The 23,046-nt window shown below is 31.4% G+C and overlaps 2 protein-coding genes across 3 annotated transcripts; both read left to right on the top strand.

Annotated features, from left to right (window-relative positions):
• The first annotated feature begins 188 nt into the window (after positions 1-188).
• Positions 189-21,904, top strand: LOC6641927 (papilin). Of its 2 annotated transcripts, XM_023175794.2 has the most exons (11): positions 189-414; positions 7,340-7,374; positions 8,755-8,830; positions 9,352-9,902; positions 14,570-14,751; positions 14,838-14,995; positions 19,892-20,093; positions 20,159-20,340; positions 20,413-21,405; positions 21,469-21,616; positions 21,679-21,904. In XM_023175794.2, exons 2-11 carry the CDS (start codon positions 7,349-7,351, stop codon positions 21,822-21,824), a joined length of 2,664 nt encoding a protein of 887 aa, XP_023031562.2. In that variant the 5' UTR covers positions 189-414; positions 7,340-7,348; the 3' UTR covers positions 21,825-21,904. The 2 variants fall into 2 exon arrangements, with proteins under 2 accessions (XP_023031562.2, XP_023031563.1); XM_023175795.2 differs by lacking the exons at positions 189-414; positions 7,340-7,374; positions 8,755-8,830; ... (1 more) ...; positions 14,570-14,751; positions 14,838-14,995 and adding an exon at positions 19,747-19,785.
• LOC111518574 lies at positions 12,535-13,514 on the top strand. The gene is made up of 2 exons (XM_023175796.2): positions 12,535-12,631; positions 12,692-13,514. Exons 1-2 carry the CDS (start codon positions 12,584-12,586, stop codon positions 13,373-13,375), a joined length of 732 nt encoding a protein of 243 aa, XP_023031564.1. The 5' UTR covers positions 12,535-12,583; the 3' UTR covers positions 13,376-13,514.
• Positions 21,905-23,046: the final 1,142 nt, after the last annotated feature.

Below are 23,046 nucleotides of genomic sequence, written 5' to 3'. Positions count from 1 at the left end.
ACCATTGTGGGACCACTCGGAGCAAGTAAGTGCTGCTCTTGACGTTCTATCGCATAGGCAACGCCACACTATAATGTTTGTTTGCCTTTGGACATGGGACTTGACGACGAGAGGCGATGGATGGAGGGCTGGAGGGCTGGAGGGATGGGTGGGAGACTCTGCTTTCATCGCTTCAATTCCCAAAACGATTTTCCCGCAATTTTAGTTTGGATTTGCGTACCACGCGATGATGACGGCGGCTTCAATCGAAACGGAATTAAATCGCGACTTACTAAAATCATTTTAATCAATTTTTAAACAAATTATATTTATTAGTAAAGCTTATCAATTTGTGAACAATTAAAAATATCCAAAATAAATAATTTACATATCCAAATATATAAAGTTTAAACACAAGTGAATTTTTGTCGTTATGTAGGTTAAAAAATTATTAATTAAAATTGTCAAAATATAAAAAAGTATTTTGTGAATAAATAATGAATAGAATAATCATTCATACTATGTTAATAACTCGTGTAGTTAAAGTGCCGAAAAATGTTTTCTAATTAGTTGCTAAGTATGCAACGAAATTCTGCCAAAAAAAAAAATTAAGAATTCTCACAATTTGAAATGAAAGTGAATATTACAGTTATTAAGCATTTAATAGATTTTGAAAAGATTATATTTTTTTATAAGGTTTTCACAGCTCTTAAAACTTAAATGTTTTTTAAGTTTTTAACCTATTTTTCTTATGCTTGAAACTGACCTTAAAGAATAATTAAAAAAAAGTACTTAAAACTGAAATGGCGTAACGTAAACCTAAAACTACTTAACAAACTCAAAACCTAAAACTACGGTCATTGAAAACTAATTACAGCTATGTATATTTTTTCATATGAAGTACCTAAGCATTGGCAAATGTTTTAATACCTTACATGCTATTAGTGGCAAAAGTTTTTTTTCCTAAGTTTTAAGAAGATTTCTATGATTTTTTGAAAATTATAAGAATTTAAGTCATCATATACAATAGCCCTAAGACTGAACAATATAATTTCCCCAAGTTTTTCAAGTCCAGAAAATTGAAGTAAGAAAATAAAGGTGATGAGGGAATTGAGAGGCACAAGTGATAACAGCTTAATTGTTTTCTTTTCAAAAATGCTTCATATCTAAAGTCATTTCATTAAAGTCACGAATCAATGGACAAAACAAAAAAAAAGGTTTAACCACATTACCGCATATCCACAGAATTCAAGTGGATCAATCAATCTTTTCGGGTCTAGAGTCTGGGGTCGGGGTCGCTGTCTCTGTAAAAAACAATAAATATGAAAATACATGACCCCTTTCGTTTATTGAGTGCTCAATACAATAAACTTAAAGTTTCACTTTCTGGAAGTCGAATCTTAGATGGCAGATATGATGAATGAATATAGATATTAGAATTAAAACGAAAAGTGTCTAAGAAGGAGCTAATGTGTAATTTGAAAATTAAATCTAAATGAGTAGTATTTTATGTTATTTATTATATTTTTCTTTTGATTTTGTTTATTAATACCTTTTTAAAGTTTAAATTGACAGATAATGTTCTGTTCGCCTTTGCTGAAGTGAAACAAATTGAATAAAAAGGACTAAAGGACGAAGAAGAAAAAAAAATAATTAAATCTGAACTCGTTATCGAACTCTAACGATAGAAATTTGTTTTGTTTTTTAGTTAGTGGAAAAAAATATGTTTTAATTTTGGTAATTTACGTTATATCTACATATAAAAAAATTGCTAACTGTTAACATTTGTAGTAAAAAAAACGCATTGCTTGAAAGTGGCGTTATAATTATAAAACAAGCTTAAAATCAAATTTGCGTTTTTAATTCATATAGTGATATATTAGTGGATAGAAGAAATATTCTTGGCAGGCAATCAGAAAAGAATAAAATACATATATGTTTTGTTTGAAAACATTATTCATTGACTTGCCTCAATTTGATAAGTATATATAAGAAAGTAAGCAACTAATTTTTGCTTCACTAACAAAAAGGCAATAACATTTTTGCTTCGAGTTCAATGTATGTACATTTAAAATGTTCTGTTTTTATCTTCTAACTATTTTTAAAGATAACATATTTATGTAGCTTCCGCAACAATTTGGAATTAGAAATTAAAATTGAAATCTCTAAGTTAATACATTTGCAAAAAAGCTAACGATTTAACACAAACTCAGCAGATAACTTTATAAATTTATATAATTTTATAATTTATTTATACATAAGTGAAAATGAGAGCAAAACAAGGTTATAATTTCTATCTCAACAAGCTAATTCGAAATGGAAAACCGGAACATGCTTTAAGAATAATGAAATCAATTTTATTCTTAATAAAATTGAAAATTGAATTGAAATTAAAAACCAATTACAAAATAGGCAATTTTCCAAAAAGACTTTGACAGTAATAAAAATGTGAACCACATAAACCTCAACTTGAAATAGATGCAACAAAAATGTTTTAAATTTTAGCCTCAATATGTAACTTCGAGTCGAAAAACAAGTTCGAAAACTTTACGAAACTGCTGTCGATTTAAGTTTGAAAACGAAAACTGGCCTAAATTTTTAACTTAACACTTTACAGAACAAAAAATAAATTCCTATATTTTAGTAGGTACTAACTAATTGTAATTAATAACATGTCTATATGTGATATTGGCAAATTCAAGAGTCCAACGATTCCATTTCACACACATAATCAATTAGATTTTATTATTATTTCTTTTGGCTATTGTTGACGGATGACTATCAGACAGAATACATGAATCCATGAAGAAATTCCAGACGGAACTCTTTCGCAGATCCATCGGCTAGAGCGGAAATGCTCACATCTGTGTATAAATATTGATGTAATGACCAATACTCAAATTGTACATACATATATACATAGATCGATATATATATGTATACACAGACAATTTTGTTAGTTCTTTCAAGTGCTTCGTTTTAGATTGCATTCACTTTCTATTCAAAATTCGTATTGTGTCATATTTTTTTTATTTTGTATGACAGAGTCAAGTGCTATTGCCACTGAAAACGTATTTATATACAGTGTCTTTGTATGGATATAAAAATATCTTTGCTTTTCTTATTCCTCAAATCGAGTTATTCATTTTGTCAAATGGGAGGAGGGGGCGTATGAAAAATGGTCTATTGACACAGTTTTTTCCAAAAAGTGCACTGTGTCATTATGAATGAAGTGGAAGGGGCTAGCAGTTTATGAATTTTTCGTTTTGGTTTTTGAAAAATATTACATAATCCCGAAACAACAATACAACTGATATGAGTTAAAATATTTCTAGAATTGTCTTGATTTGCATTAGAATTTCTGCTAATTAAAATTGTAAGTTATTTTTTTTACTCCTTCTTAAATATGTCACAATTTTTATCAATTTTTTTTTTTCAATTTAAAGGGTCGCGGCGAGACTTTCCTAACGATTATATCCTATTGATATCGTATCTGTTCTAGTAATTCAAAAACAAAAATTTTGTTTATTTATATTAACAAATTAATGGATAAACATAAAAGTATTAACACAAAAACTTAATTCGCAGATTAAATTGCTGGCATTGACTTAAATTTGGATTGATTGTTTAATAAAGTTTTCTCTAGAAAAATTTTAAAAACTCAAAATGATTTGTGCAAAACCTCAGGGAGAAGCGTTCATAGATCTTTATTGAAAAATAAAATTAAAATGGAGCCTAAAAGCTAAGACAATCGAAGTATTTACGAATAATAATGATGAATTATTTTAAATTATGTTTTAAAAATGCTTAAAAAGACTTAAAGCATATTGTTTTCCGTTTTTTGTTTAAACTTTATGGATATTTCTCCCTTAAACATGGCGCAAATATCAAGTTCTTGTAGAATCCTTTTTGCATGATTATTGTTTTTATGACGCCTTTAAGGGCACTTAATTGATCGAGTAATTTCAATTTTTGAAGGTTTTCGAAACACTTTCTAATGCCCCAGTTTGGAAAACAGTTTTTTGGGTATTGTACTTGTTGTTTGGTTACTATAATGGTTTTATTAAACTGATAAGTTTTAAAAATTGCAAACCTTTTTGACTTAATAATTTCTTAAATTTTTTTTATTTAATACCCTTTAAATCCGTTACTGAATAAATGAAAGAAAAACATATTGAAATTTTCCCAGATCTGTTCACGAACAAAACTTGGATTATATGAGGGAAAAAGTAAATTTAAAAACGTATACAACATAAATGCTTTAGTTTGGTGAGGAGCTAATACTCTTTAACCTTTTTGTTAACATCTTCAACATTTGTAGAGTTAAGATATGTCTCTTTTTGTTGATAATTGTTAAAGTAGCCCTCGCATAAACACACACACACACACACACACACATTCTAAGTCATTACCAAATATGCAGATGTACGCAACACACAAAAAATTTATCGAGATTTAGACACCATGAAGGTCAATAGTGATCCAGAAGCTCAATAGAAAGTATGTTGAGCATATATTTTACATTATACTTATATATATGAGTAGGTACATGGCGATATTTAAGTATATATATATTTTGACTGGGTGTGTAAGCACAAAAACACAAAAAACTACGTAACATACTCGTAGGCATTCTCATACGCACCCTTCCCAGTTTTTTGTTTTGTGCCATACAAATGGATATGGCTTTGGGTATGGGGTTTGTATCGTTTCACGGTGATGGCAATGGCAATTGCGGATCTCATCGCCTATTTTTATCGAATTTTCCCTAGCATTAGCGTGGTCACGCACGATTTGCTGTTTGTCTAAACAAACGAAGCCTTTTGCCAATGCCTGAGATACTTTCAATTTAAATGGATTTCGGTTGGAATCGATTTGAGTTTTTTTTTTTTTTTGCATCTAAGCTTATGCATCAATGTGTGTGTGTGTGTGTGTATAGGCACATACATACATAGTTTTTCCGCTTTAACGACTTCCGATGTGTTGGCGATAAGATTTAATTCTCATTCGGAAAACTTTTGACGTTATCGCAAAACGATTTATGAACCACAACAAACAGCTGCCACGCTTAAAAATTCTCATTTCGTGGTACGTTTTTTAATAGAGTATTTCCAATTATTTTCCAGTTTCATCATTTCCACATAGACTGAGGCTAATAGATACTCTAAGCTTATATTTAGCATCCAATTGTTGTTAGCTGGTTAAATTATGTAAAAAATATGTCCATTTATATTTCCAATCGGTAATAAAAATGAAAAATGTTAAAACAATCTGCAGGCTTAGTAGATAAGAAATTAAGTACCCAAATGATATGTCGCAACGACTTTGACATACCATGCACTGAAGAACCATATTTATTTGTAAATCACATTTTTCTCCATGCCATTTAAGAAATGCAGGCTATCTCACTCGCTCTTACGAGGATACTAGCCCTCTCCTAATGAAAATATTTCTATTCGTAACTAAGCTACTTTTAATTCCATTCTTATGAAATTTGGTAGGCCGATAGATATTAATAACAAATATTAGAGTTTAAAATTTTACCACGATATCTTAAATTTTAAAAGCCTAATGTTAAAAATATGTGGCAGCATTAAAGGTGGTTGGGAAACTTAGTCTGCGTAGGTGATGACTGTAGATCTTAATAGAATATTAATTTTTTATTTAAAACTCAAGTATCAAACTTGTTCTCTGAACATAATCCAAGTGCCAAATTTGTTTAAGGTATAAGAGATCTGAGATCTGGTATTCAAAAAGGCGGATCTAGATGGCTAGATCAATTTGACTGTTGATTCTGATCATATGTATATACTTCATGAAGTCGTAAAAGCTTCCTTCTGCCTCTTAAATACATACCTAATTCGAATTGGCCATTTTAATATACAATTTAATCCTCTGGGTACATGGTATAACCAGAGTATGTATGAACGTATATATAAATCGATAACAATTGTGAAGAATATTCAACTTTTGTCCCTCTTTATACACTCATATATGTATGTATGTATATACACTTGTATGTACATATTTGTATGTAGGAATGTTGACAATTCCGCAACGATTTTGGTGGGTTAGAATAGAATAGTTTCCGAAAAAATGGGTTAATTGCCAGACAATGTTCTGATGTGATGTTTTGAAGTCTGCTTTAATTTTTCGTTTTTTTTTCTTCTATTTTTTCAGAGAGCTCATTATAGATGGGCGTGTCGAACTCTGTCGCAGTTGTTGGCGCAAATTACTAGTAGATTAATGATCGCATTCAGCGCCGTTTTATTTGTTCCTCTTTAAGCTCGACTGTGCGTAAAGTCATCCCAGAAGACTGAAACTAATTACGTATAGTACTTGCACATTGTACATACATATGTATGTATATGTACATACATATATACCGTACAAAATTGTCGAATCAGTTCGACTTTGATGTTTCTGTTACTCAACTGTCGTTTATGTTAATCACTACCAGAGGGGATTACCAACTCTAAGTAACTCAAAAGTTTCTAAAGTTATTTTTTTAACAGATCATTTCAGTACTAAAGGTACACTTTTCTCTTAAGTTTTTAGATTCCAAACAAGTGTAAAGGTTTGAATAGTATTTTCAAAATTAGGTAGTAATTTCTTTCATTGAAGATCATATTTTTCTGCAATCTATCCAAGAGTGAACAATCAGCAGAACAATATAATATACATACATATGTGAATAGTGTTAAGGTAACAGTAATAAAAAATCAATATGTTTAAATTTATCAAAACAATCAAGATTAGTTTTTACATTGACTTGATTATAATCAAAAACATTAAAAGCGGGAGAAAAAAATCGTTTTCTTTTGCATTGCATACTTTCGGGAGCAAACTTATTATCCACGTATCCCACATGATATTTGAATATCGTGGAAAATTCTCAACGAGCTTAATCTAAATTCCCGTATTAACTGGGTATATAATTATATAAACCAACAACTATATACCTACATATGTAGTTCTAGTTTTTAGTCATTGAGTTTAAACCTGAATATGAAATGAAATTCTTCTTTTTGTTTTGTTTTTTTTTTCTTTTTTAATATCGACTGTCTCTTTTAATAGTTTAAATTTATTAAAACATATGTATTAATTATAGTTGCTGTCATTTTCGATTCTCATTTTACATTTTCTAATTGCATTGCCATCCAATAAGTGTTTTACCTCAGAAAGAGTCAAATTTTAATTGCCAAATTCAAAAGGCTTAAGAATACGATTCCCAAAACTAACCTACTTTTCTGTGTTTTAGATTACTGACTTACCTTAATATATTTTTTAAAAAAATTTTTTGTTTCATATTAACTTTGCTTTAATATTAATTATAAAATTAAGTCTTTTCTTTTTGCAGATACTTACAATGGCAAACTTTTTAACCAAATGCAGGTAAGTAAGATTTTAGTCTTAGACATGTGAAAAGTTTCTACATCGAGAAAAATATACAATTGGTTTGTTGTATTGTACAAATAAACATTTATGACAATAAGTTTTTTAAACCTCTATATTTATTTAAAGAAACAGCAAATTTCACAATCTTCATGGTAAAAGAATCTAGCTAGACTTCAAAATTTTTTATTAATTTGTCCACAATACTCAAATTATCATTAAGCCAAAAATGAATATATCAGCTTTATATCAACACTAAAAATCTTAATTTCAATTTAATTGAAGTTGTTATTAAATATACAGAGATCAGTCTTTAATTAAAAGCCAAAGCTGAACTAAAACCTTTAGCTTGATTATTAAATATTTAAGCTAAAGAGCACCTGCCTCATTTAGTTATCCCAATTTGATGATCGACACGCAATGCTTACTAAGCTTTTAGTTAGTTGCACAAAAGTTATTCCATTCTATTCGTGAATTTTGCTCATGATTGTTTTGCAAATATTTTGACCCTCTTTGTCAATTATAAATAAATATATACATATAAGAGGTTTATAAATATCTTCAACACATTTTAAATGACTGACTTTGGGCATATTTTCAATGTACATTCATCATTTTATAAGCATGAATGAAAGAGATTGTGAGAGAGGGTTGGTAAGGGGGAGGGGGAGGTAGTTTTTATGAATAATAGATTAACTGGAATGTTGGGGTTAGGCACTCAATATTTCATATAAATTATGGTTTCTTTAAGTTACCAAATAGCTTAAATCTACACACAAGAAAAAAAAAAAAAACAAAAATTATTTCAATTGGGTTTAATTATTTAATGTGCCGCAGAAATTCTCAACTTACATAATTTGTTATGGGGACCAGTTCAGTTTGGGCTACATAAATTTAATTTTATTACTTATTGGTGGCTCGCGCGATAAAAACTTGAATTTTGTTTTGTTTTCTTTTCATTTTCGTTGTGGGAAGTCTTCCATTAATTATGGGTTACTTTTTGCCGTTGACCTACGCAAATTTACTTAAAAATCATTAAATCTTCAAGCATGTGCATACATATAAAAAAGAATATTAAAGATGATTTTAATCGTTAAAACTTTGTCAGATATACATATAACATCATTTTGTTGGTAACAGTTGAATTAGCCAGGTTTGTTTGGCTAGACAAGTTAATCAATTTAAGCTATTGTCAATCATCTGTCTATCTCCTCTGCCTGTCAATCTCAATCTCAGAATGAATCTAAGCTAAGCTCCATGTCATGATAATGTATATACATATTGTGTTTCATTATGTGTGTGATTGACTTAAACATCAATTATTTAAAGACAAATATCAATATAATTCAATTAATATTTCTTCTTTATTAATTTTTTCAGTATTTATTTCGTTTTTATGGCTGTTATCTGTACCCATTTAGTACACTCGGATTTATCAACTATAGAACGCATCAAGGTAAGCAATTTGCCAGTTGGTAGTAAATAAGCCATTCGAAAGAAGGCCACTTTAATGCACAATCATAAAATTTTAATATTGTCAAGACTGGTTTTACCTAAAGCCATAAAGATAAATTCAACTTAACTCTGATCGTTTTTTAAAGAAAGCCAAATACACGGGTATATGAAATAATAATCGCATAAGTTGAGCAATTATAATATGACTTGGTTGAAAAAATACTTCCAAAATGAAATTGATCAGAGTCGGTTAGTTCATTTGTCTGTTAATATACAAAGTAGTTTCTTTGTTTTTTTTTTAAGCCATTGCAAATAAAACGTTGTTTTAAAGTTAGTTTCAGATTCAAAACTGGTAGAAATCGGAAAACTATTATTACACATGGAAATTTTCCACACAAATAATGCAATTGATCATAATTTCACTTCATCCTAATAATTTCAAGGGGCAAATGTCTGCCTTTTCACATTTCCAGATCCGACTTTAAAAAGAGTTCTCAAAGATTCCTTCTCTTTTGTTTTCAGAAACATGAAGAATGGCTTAAGCAACATAGCAAACCAAAAACAGACAAATCAAAAACAAATATTAAACCCAAGACAACCTTGGAGTTTGCCAATTTATGGCGTCCACAAAAAAATATCGCATCAAAACAAAAATCCAGAAACAACGAAGTATTCAGCGAATATGAGAAACCAACCGCAACTTCCGAGGCAACAAACTCAGCCCTATCCGGACTTAAATCAACGACAATGTCACTGAATGCAAAAACCACTAATATACCAATTTCCACGGAAGAGCCATTAAAGTCGACAAATTTATCGCTTGCAAACGATATAATTTTGTCTAGCATAAATAACACTTCCCATTCAGTGACTACTGAATCCTCTACAACATTGGCCATGCCAACTGTGACTCAAGAGCCACTAACTACCAGCACTTTAGTGGCAACGACTACGAAGAAAACTAAGATAAAAGTTCGCCCCTATCCGCGTTGGGCCAATTGGAATGAATGGAGCGAATGTTCTCGCAGTTGCGGCGGAGGAATAAGGCATCAGATAAGAAAGTGTATCAACAGGTGAGTATGAGAATTGACAACAAATTGTCTAAAAGCTGTTCCATTTGTTGCAAAGACTACTGTATTTTATATCGACCGTCCAAGTATCTCGTAGGTGATAAGTATTAGGCCACTTAACTCGCCAAACCACAAGCAAAATTTGCATTTGTTTGCTGAGATAAATATTGATACTAAATGATCAGGAATAGTATACATATAAATGGAGTACTTAGAAAAACCCGGTGAAGTACATCTAATGCAAAGGGAGCTCAACGAATATCAGTTAAATTTTAAAAAAATCAAGTTTTATACGTCATTATACTCTTTCAAATAGGTTATACATATTCGTTTTTTCTGTCTAGATCAATGCGATTATCTTTGAAACTTCGAATGTTACATTTCGGTTTCTATTGACTAAAGTTTTTTATACCTCGAATTTGCAGGAATCAGACCACTATATCATATGGCTTCGATTGAGGTAATGGTAAAAAAGAAAGATTTAACTCTATAAGTTTTTTATTTTTTATAGATATATCTTGAAAAGTGTAATATTTGTTAAATTAATTTATTGGTAACGCACTAAAGGATCCTCGGAGTAAAATGAGGGAAACTTTTCTGCCTAAAACCGACATTTTACTTATAAAACTGGTCAAGATATACGATTTGATTTAGATCCGCCACTTGGTTAATATATGTATATCTTTCCCAGAGATCATCAATATTTTCTTAAGATCATATAGCTTTCATAGGAGGATAATATTTGTTTTCTTTTTTCCGTTGAAAGGATTATTTCTATTAATTTTGGTTTATATTTGACATATAGAAATAGAATAGAAACCAATTTTAAGGGCAACTTATCTACTTGGTTTGTGACTTAAATTTTTTAATTTCAAACATAAAAAGTAATTTTTCATTTTGATATTTTTTCTTTGAATGTTAAATTTGTAATTAATTTGTTCTTGGAAATATTAAAACTTGGAATTGAACTGAATTTTTTTATCTCGAAAGTGACTTCAATTTGGTATATCGAAAAGAGAAACAACTAAAGAAATTTAGGCTATTTTAATATCTCAGGAGGATTACAGTTTAACAATTAGATGGTATTTTAATATTTTTTTGATAAAAATTAATAATAATTTAAATTCTTTATTTACAAACCACTAATAAAATTAAAATTCAGAAAAATAGACAAGTGTCTTAAATGTGCTGCTAGTTGCTTTTATTAAAAATATGAAAATAATACAATTTAAAACGCAAATTCAAAATTAAGAATTTGAGTTTTTTTTAAAAAGTATTTTTTTAATTTTTGTTGTTTTTGTTAATAATATGAATATTGTTTTGCTTTAGGGTAAGCCTTTCATTCAGTGTATTTAGCAAAGTCATATTTTGTAATAAAAAGTGTAAAAAATGTTTATTATATTACATGTAATTTTCCATTAGCCATAAGAAGTACATACCTTGGCCAAATACAAATGTATCAAATTACAATTTTAAGGGGGCAATTCTTCTAATGCTGTCCACGTTTGATAGTGTCGTGCCTTTTGATCTTGATAACTCGAGAGCCGTAGTGCCAGCCGCCTATGACATATTGAAATGTTTATTAACATTCAAATTAACGTCATTTGGCCGCTGTCATGAACATTGTTATCTTTTGGCTCATCGGCAGACGGTTATGTGTGTGATTGGCCATTAGCAGTGGATTGAAAAAATCAAACTGGTTAGTGCAATGAGCTTTACTTCTGGTTTGTTTGTCCAATTTTAAATTTAAATGTAGATACAATTAATTTGATATCTATCTACAATCTAATAAAAGTATGATTTTGTATACAAAACAGGTGTGGTAGTTGTTTTTTTCACAAAAACAAAACATAATAAATGTAATTTTTTGTTTTTTAAAGATTTTATAGATCTTTACCTTTGATTAAAAAACACTCGAAAACATTGTCATTCCCATTGTGTAGTTACTTATTGCCATTACTTTTAGAATTACATAGGAATCATTCAACTGTTTTGTCTTTCAGATACAATCTATGAGAGTCCAAAAGGGTATAGAAATTATTCAATAAATAAGCTTGTTGGAATCAACAATAAGAGGCTTCTAGTAGAGATCTATATCAATGAAACGAGGGTTAAATAAAGGCAGCTAATTGTTTTGTCAACATTAGTCACCGAAAAATTATATGCTAATTTCATTTAACTAAACAGAGATCTCTGTATGTGTTAGTAAAATGTAAATATAACGCATGTAGTCTAAGTAAATAAATTGTTTTATGTGAATTTATACACTTGGCAAAAAAAAAAAAAAAGACGAAAGAAGACAATACCTTTTAATGTGCCGCAAAAAGCTAAGCATCAGAAAAGACTATAAAACTTATTTTATATGGTAGCGAAAGTTGTCTCAAAAACATGTAAACATTTTCTTCAATTTGTTGTTCTACTGTTAAATATTCATAATTTTTTTTACGGTGTAGATGTTACCGATTTGATTTTCAAGCTTAAAATCTAAACAAGACAGAATAAAAAAAATAAACAGCAACAAACAACCTAAACAAAGAGTCACATTATGTATATTTGTGAAGTTGTCGAGAAAAAATCCCCAAAAAACTGAGAGGCAATTTTTTTGGGTATAAATACGAAACCTGAATGATGCAGAGCTGAGTTTTCAGCCATCAAGACACTCGCTAAGAAGTTATTTTGCTAAAATGGCAAAACTAATTCCCACCTGTATGCTATTACTGGCCCTTGTACAGGTAAGTGCCCCATGGAGGTGTTAAATGGCAAGGTTATCACAAATGGCTATCAATTTGCAGTGGGCATATGCAGGAAATCCAGATGAAGCCTTGAATAATCATATACGCGAGCAGATTCAAGGATTCGAATCGATACTGGCCAAGGATGATGGTTCGCATAAAGTCGATTTGGAGAAATTGATAAAGCTTTACGAATCGGCCCTCCAGAAGGATAATTACGATGAAAAACAGGCTATCATTAAAGGTGTTCCACAACAATTCTCCTCGGATTTCGAAGCCTTCATTCAACTGAAACTCCAGGAATATCAAGTTAATGAGGATATTGTCGCTGCCGTTGAGTTCTACAAAAATCTATTACAGAAAAATCAATATAAGGCTGATATAGAAAAGACCCTGGCCACTCTAGAGGCTTTGCAGAAAGAGCCAGAGGTGGAGAAGAGAAAGGCTAGCCTTAGCAATTTGGATAAATCATTTAGTCCAGAGTTCTTGAATTTCCTCAAACAAGATGCTTTGCCCAAACTGAATCATGACATTCAGAGTGCTGTGGACTTTTTTGATAACCTGTTAAAGGAGTCGAATGTGCAATTCGTTGAGGAAATCAAAGCCCTAAAGGCTCAAGCTGAACATGCTCTCGGTGCTGATGTCTCCATTGATGATAAGCAGAAGGCCCTTAATGAAGTAACAAATCCACCAAATCAAGAATTGACCCAATATCTCCAGAAGAAATTCATTGAGAACCAATAGACAATTCAGTTGTCATTCAAGTATTCAAATGTAGACACTTATTTTGATGTGTCAAACAATATTTACTCACTTCTAGCTGTTATCGAAAAGCACACCGAATTCCGAATAAATAAAACAAATTTGTTAATTACATATTATATTCAGTTCATGTTTATTTTTGTTAGGTTAAAAATTTAACCTGATTCACAGTGGAAAAATATGTAAGAAAGTATTTACTAAAGTCTATCATTTATAAGGGAGGAGGATATAGTGGAAAGGCTATAAATACTTTTGTTATTGTTTAAAATCTTCTATTTTGAAATGAGTTACACTTTTTTATAGATTTTATGTTTATTATATATATGTAACTTGTTCATATGACAAAGAAAATGGAAGAGTCAATAGACTAGAAATACAAAAGCTCTCAGCGAATAAAGAATAAACTTATCTTTTGGGATAACTATGTAGTTTATTGAATATTTAAGATAGATGCAATATAAACCGATTATAGAATCATCATCGATGAAGGAAATTGAATTAAGTTTCCCATTTAGTTACTAAATGGACAAATAAAGTAAAGTTAATTACTAAATGGACAAATTTACTTTTTACGATTTGATGAAAATCAAATAAGATGATCTACACAAGATGGCTATCAATTTTATTATCCCAACATGATGAATCGAGAAGCTTTTGCATATAAGGCTGATTTGTTTTTTTAGTTCAGCTTATTAGCTTATTTGTTTTTAAGTTTCTAAAGCAGTGAGGCGCATTTGTTTGTTTTGTAGTACTAATCGTTATGAACTATTACAAAAACATATCTCACCTAACAAATTATGAATTTAAATGTTTCAAATTGAGTACTTCAAACTCATTTAAACCAATCCTTTCACAGAAAATTTAAGCGAAACTAAGGCGATATGAGACTTTAAAAGCATGAATGGAATGTTTTATACATATATGTAAATGTATTTTTTGATGCTGCAAAATTTAATTTAATCAATGCCTAATCGGCTAGTAAAAGTTTTGGAGCTAAATAGGCAAATGAATGGAATATTTTGCCTGCTTAAAATAAAATATCATAAATGTATTTTTTAATACTATTTTATTTTATTATATGCAAATGCAAATATTCTAAAAAGTATAATTATTATTGTGCCTCAATTATTCGTAACCTTTTTATTCGGAGTTATAAAAAATGTATATTTTTTGTAGAAACTTCTCGACGGGTAAACGATTTACGAGTAATGCTTGTGTGGGACTTTACAAGCGATATGAACTATGTAATGATATACCATGTCCACCTGAATCCCAAGATTTTCGAGCCAAACAATGTTCAGCTTATAACGATATTGACTTTCAGGGTCAGCGTTACAAATGGGAACCCTACATAAAAGGTAAATATTGGCAAATGTTTATTAGTTTCTTTTTCTCTTTAATTACTAAGTCAAATTACTTGTTTTATTAACTATTTTTTTTGCAGATGATACTGAATGTGAATTGAATTGCATGCCTTCGGGTATGAAATACTTTGCAACACTTAATGACACTGTTATCGATGGCACATCTTGTTATCGACCAGCGGAATATTATCGATCCAATTATTTAAGTCGCGCCATGTGTGTTGATGGCATTTGTAAGGTGAGTCAAATATATCTCATATTTTATTCAAAATATAGAAAGAAACATTGTAAACAATAACTTTTTAAATCGGCTAGATGAAAGGTCCATCGACCATTAATTCGTTCGCTTAAATGTATTCGTTAAAAAGGATTTACATAAAAAGTATGTCAGATTTAATACTTGAAATCAACATATTAAAAGGGAACCATTTAAATTTCTTCCTATATGGAAATAATTGAGCATTAACTGAGACTATGAGCAACAAAAAGCAAATTCCATTGCTAATACGAAGCAGACATTTGCTCTATGAGAGCACATTGGGGTGGACAATTTTTGGGTTCACAAAAATTAATAGCAAAATATTTAAATTTAACAATCAAAATAAAGAAAAGGAAGAATGTAAATGTGGCAAAAAAGAAAAAAAAAATAGATTTTGTTGGGTTAATTATTAGTTTTCTATTATTTAACTTCAAATGTTTATCTTAAATAGTTTTTTAATGACAGGCTTAAGTATAAGAATAATTGTTTTTAATTATAAAACAATTTTTAAGTGTTTCTTTTTGAAATAACATTTCAAATTAGTTACCTATTTGATCTGAAAATGAGAGAAAGAGATTCTGTTCTGACAAATGCTAGTACAATGCAATAAATTATGATAATCTTAAGCAAAGTAAACAAAGGATACAAAAGATTAAGACATTTTTTTAACCATACCTTATTCAAACGAGTAAAAATAATAGCAAAAAGGTTTAAGTTTAACCACAAATTCTTTTTTTTGGCATTTGCTTTAAAGCTATAAAGTACTCGTTTTTCTTGCTGCCTCTAAAGACGGATCTCTGGTATATACTCTTAAATATTTCAATAATCAATCAAGGTAGCAAGGATTTTTTGACTTTTCTGATTTGTCTGATATGATACCCGGCAAATTCATGGCCAGTCTAATGATATTTATCTATGTACAACTAACCATACATAAGAGAGCAATTGCGTGTGCAAAAAAACTACAAAAAAAGAAATAAACCCATAGACTGAGCAAGCGCCAATGTTTCAACTTGTGGAAGACCGCGAAAGAGCAGCAAAAAAAAAAAAAAACATTTTGCTGGCGTGCTCAATCTTTGATACACAAATTGTTTTAAATGAATCAATCGAAATCAAAAATTTTAGTATTCATCGCGCAACCAAGCACACAGCACATATCCAAAAAAGAAAAACACTTTGAGTCGGGTTCCTCGTCGTGCAACATTAGATTGGCGTATATTCGTATTGAGAATTGGGAGTGGAATTAATTAAGTCATTGGTTATTGTTTCCCATTCAGCACTTGTCATACGTACATACAAACATATGTGTATTTCTGTATTTATGTACATATAAGTGACCAACTAATATGTAGGTTTTTGCATTAAAAAAAAAATAATGAATTGCTTTTTAATCCCCATCTGGGGCATTCTATAAATCAGATGTATTTTTGGGAATTTATTATTTTTTTTTTTTTGTATATCAATGTGTTATGCGCATTTGCATCTGTTTAGCCCCGAAAACTAGTGGCTCTGCTTTATTTTGTTTTTAGTGTATATTACTTACTAGTACGTGTGAACTTTTTTCTTGACCTTGGCCAGTTGGAATTGATTTATTATGCAATAGACACGAATTGTTTCTAAATATATCCACTAATTATATAGTTCATCATTCAACAAAATGATAGCGTGGAAATATATTTAGTAAGTTGTGTTTTAAATTTCACTCAACTTTACTAAGTTTTATGTGCGTTTGTGATAAACATTTTGGACAAATCATCGACGTTGCCGGGTTTTTTTTGGCAAGGTCGATTCCTATGTGGGTCAAATATTTTCCTCACCTTCCTGTGATAATATCGAATCCCTTGACATTTTTTAACGCAGTCCTTGAAGGTATTTTAAAGTCACAATCGGTCACAGAAAATGAAATAAACACTATTTTTTGCTGGTCTGTGAATTTAGATAGTAATTTAGATAGTATTAATATTTATGGCATAGAGAGAAAAATAAACTATTTGTCTCAAGATTGTGCTGATTTGAAATTCCATATTCTTACTGAATACAAATTTAAATAATTTATTGCACTTTTTTAGGCGCAAAGTTGTCCAATATTTTGCAACAATCTGCTTTGCTTTAATTATGGGTACAGTTTAAAGTTTTTGGGAGTTCTTGAAAAGAGAAAAAAGAAAACGGAAAGCGCTTTCTCCATAGAATTCAAGGAGGTTTTTTCATTAAATTAATCCACAAATTCTTAAATTATCATTTGAAATTATCAAGTGGTCACATGAAGCCACTTAATTTCTGATAAAGGCGTTATATGTCCTTGTATATTTTTATTCGTTTTTAATAACTGGTATATCATAGAGGTCGATATATCGATTATTATTATTTTATAATTATACATATCGCACATATTTTATGCTGATATCTTCTTAGATGGCAAATGTTCAAGGATTTCACTGCAATAATTACAGTTGTCGCAATAGGAAAGATAATGGATCATGATCATATTTAGAAATATTGATCTGGTGATACTCAGTAGAGTGGTTATTCATAGCAGACAAACTTGACAATGTTCAATAAATTTTAATTTACAAAGTTCAATGACATTCTGAAACTACACAATTGTATGTAGCTAAATCTATTAGCTCATGAGTGATGATTAAGAATATTTTGCAATTCATTAAGTAACCAGAAAATGGGGCTACTTTTAACTCCTGACGAAGCTTGAATACCCCTGAAAATTGCAATAAATTTATAAGCAATTTATACCTTTTCAAATATTTGAACTGGAGGTCAAATGTTTCAAAATCTTATTCAGTTTCTGTTGCCAATATGGTAATATTGCTTTCTTGAAGCTAGCTCAAAATTCCATCTTAAAGGTGGTAAATTGAATTTCAAACTTTATTCTTATTTGGGTTTCCGAAATTGGAATCAAAAAGTAGATTTACAGAATTAAATTAAAAGTTAATACTCTTTCTTTAGTCAATGGTATACAAAATGAATTCGTTTGATCGAAGTTGATGTACCCTTTTAGCCGATGCATACCAAAGGCCGAACATTTCTCATGGAATGACGAAGTGTATATGAATTTCTATTTACACTAAAAGAATTGAAAATAATTTAGTTCGTACCATTAAATTTTATAAAAATCTTTAGATAATTGGTAGGCTGAGTCAGTTAATTAGAGAGTTCTGTCAGGTAATTATCACTCAATATTTAAGTAAACAATTGCGAGTTACTCGACTTTGAGCAAAAATATGTTTGAACAAAATGAAATATTATTGAGTATGAGAATAATTAAATGAATCTCCATTTAATGGGGCATTAGTTTATCTTCTTAGCTTATTGAGTGGCAAATAAATAACAAATTGTGGATGCTGGCCACCGCTGGAGGCAAGAAATTCCACAATTTCAAGTTGCCGCTGCTAAGATATGGATTAGTGCTTGAAATAAATAAGCACTTCAATCCCACGCATGTTTCTCGTAAACAATCAAATGTGCCTGAAAGAATAGCCCCTGATGCCATTGAATCGTTCGTATGGCATTCACGTTCACATAAGAGTCTAGCGCCATCTCGGGTCTATCGTTGCCTTATCAGTTGTGGCATATGTACATATGTTAGTCGTACATACTTCCATGTGACTTATGAATATTCGCCATGGATGACGATTGTAAGCTAGCCCCTACCCCATACATGATCATAAATATTGCAAGTTTCCTATTAACTTTCACACCTTGGCAATAATTGAACTAGTTGAAAGTTGGCATAATAAAAGAAAATGCAATAGCGAAAGAAAGTGGCTAATAATTAGACATTTGTTAGTTTTGTTCTTGTCCTATACAAATTTTTGAATCGTAACACGAAACAGGGCTGGACTTAGGAAACCGAAAGAAATGACACTTTGGAAAAGAGAAAATAGCAGTCACAAGTCGCCAAAGCAAGAAGCAAAAATATATCGTAATTTTAGAATTTATTTCTATTTAACAAAATATTTGAACATTTTTGGAAATAGATCCCTGAGCGGTGCCTATACTTTTAGAAATCCATTCCTAAGCTAAAGCCAATTCTAATTCTTATAATCTAATACAACCTAAGAGTGGCTCTAAGCACATATCGATGTTTTACAAAGTCATTTATACAGAATCATTTGGGAAATAAATTTAGGTTTCAATTTGTTTATCCCCAACTTAAATAAATTTCCAAAATATGAAAACAAAACCATTAGTTTTGATTATTAAATTATAAAACAATTGATTAAAAACTCACGAGGCTAAGAAGTTTAAGTAAATTTCCATACCGACTTTAATATACACTTGGCGAAACGAAAAATCTTATTCAAAATGAGGCCAAAAAACATAAATTCAATAGTATATATACGCCATCCCGTTCACTCTTATACACACTCTGTCAGTATTAACCTTTTCGGCTATTTTATTTTAGATTTTTATTAAATTTGGTGCCTTGTTTTAAATCAATATTATGTGTCGGTGTGCCAAAATAGATTACTAAATGAGAATTCTTACTAGAGAAAACGTCAAAAAGGAGAAGAGTTGAATCTGGCTCAGTCAAAATCGACATTAATCAATGTTATATATAGTATTTGGGATAGGAAATGGTTTTCTCTGTCTGCATTTTTGGCTTTGACTTTGAAGAAAGCCATATGTCAATTCAATCAATCAATTGCAGTTATTAGATTGATGGTCTTTTAGCTTAGTTTTAATATGCCCATATATTTCCCCTATGTATAGTTGACCTCGGAATGCTGATATATATAGCCTTTATCTGGACGGTGAGTAAAAGTTGATGTTCTTTTTAATAGAGTTTTATTATATATTCCTTCTCTGTTTACTTTTCTCATACTTTTTGTATAACACCCAAACTATTTTACTTTGCAGGCCGTTCAAGCCAGCGGGGCCATCAATGGATTGTATGCAAATAGTGGATCAGTTAGCTGTGGCGGCCTTTTGTGCCGTCCAGTGACGGGCATATTCACCCGAGATCCTTTGCCAGAGGATGCATATGTCCATGTGGCTACCATACCTGCAGGGGCTTCTAATATTTCGATAACCGAACTAAAGAACAGCATCAATTTGTTGGGTAAGTGACGTACGCAGAGTTAATTACACAATAAAATCTCTTTTGTGTCATTTGGTATTTTAAAGTTCTGCGCACATCGGATCAGAAGTGCATTTTTAATGGAGAGAATGAGATATCAGAGAGTGCATCTTATGAAGCGGTTGGTTCCACTTTTGACTATCATCGAATCGATGGGGTGCAGCATGGAGATGGGGTAACCGAGTGGATAACAAGTACAGGACCAATACGAGAACCATTGGAACTTTTGGTAAACCAATATGAATACTCTACATTAACACAAGTTTTCTAAACTTATTTTAAATCTAATTTTCATTCCCAGATTTATAGCAAAACTCTTAATCCTGGCGTAAAGTATGAGTACTTGCTTCCTATTGTCTCTGACTCGGAGGAAAATGAGTTATCCTTAGAGAGTAGCGATGGCTTTCTAAGATCTGGCAATGAGGATGCCGGCTCATCAAGCAGTATAAGAACAGGACGTCGACGCAAATATCATTGGAAAGTAATTGGTTTCAGTTCATGTACCAAATCCTGTGGCGGAGGCACCCAAGTTCCCATGGTCCGCTGTGCCCGTGAGAATCCTGTGCGTTATTATTCACAACGCCGTTGTCTACATGCGGAGAAACCTGTGCTTAATGAGAATCTCTTACATTGTAATACACAACCTTGCCCAGCATATTGGCGAGTGGATGATTGGGGTGAGTGTCGTTGCCAACATGGTGAGGCATTCCGCCGACGTGAGTTGAGTTGTGTACAGGAACTTGCCTCAGGCATTGTGATACATGTCGATAAGGCGGCTTGCCTGGAGGAACAGCCTCCCACGCAGAAGCAATGCGAATGCCCCAAGGCGCGACGAAGGAATCCAGGTCGTTATCGTTTCCAGTTGGACGCAAATGGCACGCGTAGTCAACGCTATAAGGCAGACAAAGGTGCCACAAGTGCTACCTGGCTAATGTCCGAATGGAATCAACAGTGTTCCGCCAGTTGTGGGGCAGGTATAGAGTATCGTACAATATTTTGTGACCGTTCCAAGCTTAGCACAGAGCGTTGCGATCCACGAGATACGCCGGATAATCGCAGACCTTGCGAACAATCGGCTTGCAAAGTTGGCGATTGGTTTGCCGGACCATGGTCCTCTTGCAATGGCGACTGTTTCAATCTAACTCGAAGTCGTGTTATACTTTGCATACAAAATCAATTAATCACAGATGAAGAGGACTGTAAGCCCGAGTTGAAACCTCAACTAATGGAAAAGTGTTCACATGATGAGATTCCGTATTGTGCTCCTCGTTGGCATTACTCCGAGTGGTCAGAGGTGAGATTAACTTCTGTCATCTTTTGCCTATATTATAAGTTTTAACTAAAATTTTATTGTCAGTGCTCGAAACCTTGCAATGGCACACAGCGACGAAGTGTTAAGTGCTTGGAATACGATAATAAGCAAAACATCTTACGAGATTCCAACAAATGTAGATACGCTCTTAGGGAACCAATTTTCCGCAGTTGTAATACTGAAAAATGCGAAGGTATGTATGCTCAATTTTGAAATCCTTATCGAATATATTAAAGTTTTAATCTAAATTGACAGAGTTTAATGAGGAATTGCCCCAAAATGATGCATCTCCTGTCTGTGTGGATCAGTTCTCCAATTGCCAATGGGCCGTCAATGCGAAACTTTGCGGTCATGACTATTATCGTAACAATTGTTGTGCCTCTTGCAAGGCGGGCCGATAACTGAAAATCCTTTGCTTTCAGTGGCCTCCAGTGTGTAGATTGCATTTAAATTGTAACTTAAATTTTTTGCAAATTACTAACCATACAGTTTAATTTGTATGCCAGTGTATTATAATAATAATTTTTTTATTTTCAAACTGCCCCTAATTTATTATTGCCACCATTATTAATGATTGTATGTCTCTCAGAAATCGAACAGGGATTCAAATTACTATTAGAACATATCCAAAAAACAAAACAAATTGCTGCATTAGACTCTGAATTTTGTTTTCAATGGTTTAGTAAAAGTTTAGTTAATTCATCAAAATGTGTTCTAAAGTAAACTATTAATATTGTTAAAAAACCCCATGAACTTAAGACTAATACAATAAATATGGATTATACGAAATTTGATTCTAGAGTTGGTAATTAACTAATTTTAAGTTTGAGATTTGATATAATATTACGGTTAACCAACCGCTTAAATAATTATTTGCTTTGGATCTTAGACGATTTGACCGAACACAGGAGTTAATTTTGTTAGCTGATCCATCTATTAACTGTTCAATATTATATAAAAAGCGATAACTTCTTATTTCTCTCTTGACGCTAAATGTGTTTATCTATTGCACACTATGCAGTCATATAATTTCTATCCCTACAAGTATGCAACACTGTGGAATCCGTGTAGCCATATATTAGGGTGGCTCTGGCAATACAATTGGGACTTTCGTATGGCATTTTGAGAAGTTTCTTCAACTAAACACCAATTACTAAAAGCACTGTCACACGTTGCGTATACGTTATCATTAGGAGCCAATTGATTGGAGGATTTCAGGTTCAAGTTTATTCAGTTGAAATGTGTATACCACATAGAACAAAAATATAATATTCAACTCTATGATTTAATTTGTGTCATCGATCCGAATTAACCCTGGCTTGTATTGACGAACATCGCAATGTAAACTTATTTCCTCGTACACAAGTTACAGATATAAACATCTTTTCCTGAATAGCTAATATCGTGTTGTAATTCAAACACAATTATTTGCGCAAATGCGATTTTTAACTGTTTCCTTTCTTTTTACTTAGCAAATGTATAAACAGATGAATCTGGGCAAATAATTGTTAACGCTTTCAATTCGCTATTAATTAGCTACATATTCCGACAAATAGACAGTTATACGTTGTCTACGGATATAAAACGGTCACCTAAAAATCGGAGTAAAGTTTATTGTACAGA

The sequence above is a fragment of the Drosophila willistoni genome, assembly GCF_018902025.1.
Source record: "Drosophila willistoni isolate 14030-0811.24 chromosome 2R unlocalized genomic scaffold, UCI_dwil_1.1 Seg167, whole genome shotgun sequence".
NCBI lineage: Eukaryota > Metazoa > Arthropoda > Insecta > Diptera > Drosophilidae > Drosophila > Drosophila willistoni.
The sequence above is the reverse complement of the archived record's forward strand: the minus strand, read 5'-3'. Positions and strand labels throughout refer to the sequence as shown.